The 5,186-nt window shown below is 46.6% G+C and overlaps 1 protein-coding gene across 13 annotated transcripts in view; it reads left to right on the top strand.

Moving 5' to 3' along the window:
- Positions 1 to 1,208: 1,208 nt before the first annotated feature.
- STN1 (STN1 subunit of CST complex) overlaps positions 1,209 to 5,186 on the top strand; it is a 40,588-nt gene continuing 36,610 nt past the window's right edge. For 7 of the 13 annotated variants that reach the window (XM_044935528.2, XM_044935529.2, XM_044935525.2 and 4 more), the window contains exons 1-2: positions 1,291 to 1,505; positions 1,969 to 2,161. In XM_044935528.2, the coding sequence (XP_044791463.1) occupies positions 2,029 to 2,161 (133 nt within the window). In that variant the 5' untranslated portion in view covers positions 1,291 to 1,505; positions 1,969 to 2,028. The other 6 variants (XM_025274486.3, XM_025274481.3, XM_006067736.4 and 3 more) reach the window with 5 other exon arrangements.

Genomic DNA, 5,186 nt, shown 5'->3' with positions numbered 1-5,186 from the left:
CCTAAAATCTTCTTGGGCTCTGCCTACACTCAATAGTGATTTTCTTCTCGAGTTCCACCCTGGGACAGATGTGTGCAGTCAGAAATGTCACCCAACCTGTCTTTCCCCACCTTACAAGTCAGCTGGAAGCACTCATCCTACCCTACTCATATTGGGTGTCCTTCCTTGAAGAGAACCTCCCCCCATTAGAAAAGTATCTTCTGTTAATTAAACCTTAATCTTGATAGACTCAACTGTTCATCACAGGGGAGTCTGGGCAATGCTCTTCTTTACCAAGGATTCTGTTTTTTAGCTTCTTCAGTGGCCAGGGATGTAATTAAATGCCATTGTTTCAATGACACACATTTTCCGTTCCAGCTGCTTGAAGCTCCTTTTCTGCTAAATAGTTTGGCAGTTATCTCTTTGGCCACCACTTATCTCCCGTAGGCATGGCCTTCCAGCATGACCTGTACCCCTTCTACCATTTTACAGAGTCCCTGTAAGTTAGGAAGACCTCTTGCTTTCTCAAGCAATGTCATGATGTGGCTTATTTATTTATGAGAGTAACATAGCTATCTTTTCTCACTTTTAATTGGGGATACAGGGGACTGGTACCATCAAGGTGGCCAAAATTTACCCAAATGGCAGTTTTCAAAAGTCTTAAACGCACAACATTCTGGAGTACACACAGAATAGGAGCAAAGGAGGCAAAATTTGTCATGATCTTGCAAAGAAGGCTAGCCTCTGGCAGAGCCAAGGCCTCACATTCACTCAAGAGCTCGAGTTTAGGAACCAACATTATCTAAAGTGAGACTGTATAGTATCAAAGAGTGGGTGTGTTAGTAAATCATTTATCAAGTGTAAATAAATATTTAAAATACCACAATGTAACCCTGCTTTTGGTATTGCTTTATTTGTTCATTTAACATATCAGGGAAAGAAACAAAAAAGTCTGACCCAGTCCTAACCTCTTGGAGGTCGTGGGTCAGGGTCCCACCACTAAGTTGGGACGAAAGGGGGACTTAAGAAGGTGGGGATTGGGCAGCAGGAGTTTTAGGGCCAGCTTCCAGGCCTCGGAGATTTGGGTTCTGCAATTCCGCGGAGGCTCAAGAAAGTCGCTGCTAGAAGCAATGGGCCCCGCGCAGCCTTTGCCAAGGCCGGCCACCACCTGGACATAAGCACCTGGCTAGGCCGCAGCGGGGTGCAAAATGGGGCGTGGCCGCGGGCAGAGTGGGCGCGGCCTCGTTGGGAAGGGGCGGAGCCGCGGGCGGCAAGAAGGAAGGGCCTGGGCGGGGACACAGAGGTAGGTCCCGCGCGCGGGAGGGTGTCGGGCCCAACCCCCTCAACTCCTTAGCTGAGAGCACAGGAGGTGACTTCGACCTAGTGCTTCTGCTCCGGGCGGGGTTGGCGGCGCCGCCTCCAGGCTTTGGGCGCCCGCGGCCTCCGAGCGCCGGACGAGCCGGGCATGCGCGCTCCGAGGACCTGTGGGCCGACGGCGCGGGTGCGGCGGGAGGGGCCGCGACCGGGTCTGTTTTTCGTTTCCTTTTCCTCCCTTTCTCAGTCTCATCCCCAACACCAGAAGGTGCAGGGGCCGAGCTACAAACGGTCCCACCCACTCTGCCCCCTCTCGTGTCTGGCCACGAGGGTGCCCATTCCTCTCTGGAACCCGCGTATTAAAGCTGTTTCGGGGTACGCATATATGGCCTTATGTCCCCCAAGTGAAAAGTTGGTGTTTAGCCATTTAGAAATGGGTACCTTGGAGAAGGAGAAACACTGCCGTGGGGCAGAAGAAAAAGCCTTGAGGAACTCAGGGGCCCTCATTGGAGGAACACCTTCCTCAAGCCCTTGGCGCGCAGTTTGACAGGCCCGGGGCCCTGGGTTTACCCCTCCCAGAGTTCGGGATGCCCGCCCAGGGAACAGCTTAGGGGCCGTGACGATTTCAATACCCAAGTTACCAGCTTTGCGTCCTGGTTTTTGTCTCCCATCTAGATCTTGGCTCTAGATGCTGAGCTTTTCAGGGCTGGCTGGAAGCCACAGTCCAGTCTCCAGATGGAGTCTAACTCCAGCCAGTGTGAAGACGAAACTCCTTCCCTCTTGTGGGGTTTGGATCCTGTGTTTCTGGCCTTTGCAAAACTCTACATCAGGGACATCCTGGACTTGAAGGAGTCTGGCCAGGTACCAGGTATGTGGCTGGTCACCCAGGTGACTGCTCTGGGCTGCATCTGTACCCCACCCTTCCTTCCCCCAAAGCTGCAGAAATTTGGGGCTTAGGGGCTTAGAAGAACCTTTCCAGTTGCAGCTTTGAAACTGACCTAACCTGCATCCTCAGACAAGTTCATTTCTGTGCAAGTTCAAAACAATCTAAATCTTTTTTAAATAGATGTTTGGGGCAGTAACTTTGTACTGAAGAATGTTTTTACTTGGGTTTGAGGTCTTTCATATTTAAAAATGCTCAGTTGTTTTTCTCTGGACCTGTTTGTGGTAGAAAACTTAGGCCTTGCTTCTTTTTCTAACCACTTACCTGGCCTAGGTATGGGTATATGACTCACCTGTAAAGCTTAAGAGTCTTCTTTGTAAAGAGAGGATTAACTGTGCCTGATTTTCTTGTGGAGTTTGGTTTTGTTTGAATAGATCAGAATCAAGATCAGAATCAAAATAATATAAACTCCCCAAGAGGAAAGACATCTTCTGCCTTGTTCATCTATGTAATCCCAGCTCTTAAACAGTGCCTGGCCTCTAATGGGCTCTTGAATCATAGTAACTGGAGCAACAAAGCATTATAAAGTTAGAAATCATTTTTAAAATCAGAGTGGTGGTCACTAAAGGTAGGATCTTCATACCTCCAAGTATAGCAAATACAGTTTAGGATAATAAGTAATTCACATAGCTGTGGATGAATCTTCACGTGTTTATTATGCTATCTGAGAAGTTTGATTAAACTCTCTTTGCTATTTTGAATGAATAGCAAGCTATGAGTCAGAAGTGGTTAAGAATCTCCAGTATGTACAATTTTAATGAGACCATGTTTTGTGTGTTTCCCATGCTCAGTACCAATATATTTGGATGACCTTATACCAAAGGCTTTTGTACAGATTTTTTTCACCACACCTTTATTTTCTAAGTATTGTTGGAGATGATCTGGTTTTTTCCTTGGAAGGCAGCCATCCTTCCTCTCTGTTGTCTGTTTCTCAGACCAGTCTGGTATTCTTCATAACTCATCTCCTTGGGAAGAAATTAATTCACACCAAATGCCAGTCTTGCTTAAAGGTCTTCTGTAGGTGCTCCAGGAAGTATCAGGGACATGACAGGGGCCAAACTCTTCCTGTGGGTGAAGGACTTTATAATGTATTAACACATCATGGAAAACTGCTCCCCGTGACCTTTGTTATGTCACTGGTGGTAATGTTTCAGATGTCATTTTTAAAACGAAACTGTTGCCAGACCCAGGTTTGTGTGCCGCTTGCACAGCAAGACCAAAGAAACCAAAATGTTGGGGTTTGGAGCAGAGAAAGGTTTGTTGTAAGGGCCAAGGCAAGGAGAACAGGCATCTCAGGCTCAGAAAACCTGAACTCCCTTCGTGGTTTTCAGGGAAGAGTTTTTAAAAGCAATATTTGGAATGAGGGCTATGGGGTGGATGACTTTCTTCTGATTAGTTGGTGGTCAGGTAACAGGCTGCTATTACGGGAATCGCAATCATCAGTCTCCTGGTTCTGACCGGTCTGGGGACTCAGCTTGTAGTTACCATCATCCTGGGTGGGGGTTCTTAGTGCCTGCAGAAGAACTCAACGGTGTGAATCAGGTTGTTAGGTATACCCCTTAAGGGGGAACTGGGAGTCTGTTTTGTTTGCGGCACTATTGTTTCTTGACTGCTTGGGCTTTGCTTCTGCATCCCCCACTCCCCTAACTAGTAACTGCTTGAATCTGCCCTTTGGAATTCGGGGAAGGTCTAAGAGGCTGAAACCTTTTTTTCTACAACAACAACAAAAAAAAAGACACAGAAATGCTTTTGTACCCAGGAGGGCCCCTGCAGGGCCCTGCTTGGTTTCAAAACTTCATGGTTGAAGAAGTCATTCATTAATTTCACAGAGTGAGCTTCTGTAGACTATAGCATCCTGAAGGGTGGGAAGTAACTACTAGTCTAGGTTTTAGTTTTGTGTTGTTTTGCTGTTGTTGTGTTTGGTTTGGTTGTCAAAAAAACTTTTATTTTGACCGCATAAAATTTAGAAATGCTTAAATAGCAAAGAATATTTTAAAATACCAAAAGTTAACCAAAAAATGACTTAAAAAAAAAAAAAAAGAAATGTATAATGAAGAATTTGGGTGGCCTTTGTGGGAGGCTCCTGGAAGATCTTTGGATTTCTGGAACGATAGCGTTTTTGTTATTCATGGTGGACTCCTTGAACCACGAGTTTATGCTAATGAGGCAGCTCATGCTGGGTCCCTAGGTAGTTTCAGGGTGGGAGCCTTTTAGGCCTGAAAAACCAACCAAGTGATTAAGAGGGTTGGTTTTGAGCCAGGTGACATCAATCCAACCCTGTGGGAGGGGAGGGGGACTGGCGATTGAGTTGTCAAGTGGGCAGTGGTTGAGTCAGTCTCGCTTGTGTAATGAAATCCTCATTGAAACTCTGGACCTTGAGGCTCGGGTGAGCTTTCCTGGTTGGTAATCCTACATCAATGTGTGAAGGCGATCTGTCCTGAGGACCCGGCAGTTTTATGCTTAGTCTCTCCCAGACCTTGTCCAATGTATCTCTTCCTTTGGCTGGTCCCGGTTTGTCCCCTTCATTATAAAACTATAGTCTTAAGTATAGCACCTTCCCGAGTCCCGCGTGTCATTGTACGAAAGTATCAGACCTGAGTTTGCCGTGGAGGGTGTTTGTAGCCAGTTGGTCAGTGTGCACGGCCTGAGGAGCCTCGAACCTGGGGCTGGTGCCTGAAGTGTGAGTCTCTTACAGGAGACTCTGCCCTTAACCTGTGAAGTTTAACCTTACTCTGGCTAGTCAGCATCAGAATTGCCTTGCAAAATGGTTGCCAATTGTCAGCTCCCCTAAATTAACCTATGAATTTAGCGTTAAACTAACAGGATGTCCTGAAGTTTGACTATGGTGGTGGTGGTGTTTAGGTTTGGGGGTTTGGTTTGGTTTGATTTGGTTTGTTACAGCTCATAGCATACAGAAATGGTCTTTATTATTCTGAATTTCTTTATGGGA

This window comes from Bubalus bubalis, chromosome 23, assembly GCF_019923935.1.
Source record: "Bubalus bubalis isolate 160015118507 breed Murrah chromosome 23, NDDB_SH_1, whole genome shotgun sequence".
NCBI classification, from domain to species: Eukaryota; Metazoa; Chordata; class Mammalia; order Artiodactyla; family Bovidae; genus Bubalus; species Bubalus bubalis.
Note: the sequence above shows the minus strand (reverse complement) of the source record. Positions and strands in the feature narration are given on the sequence as shown.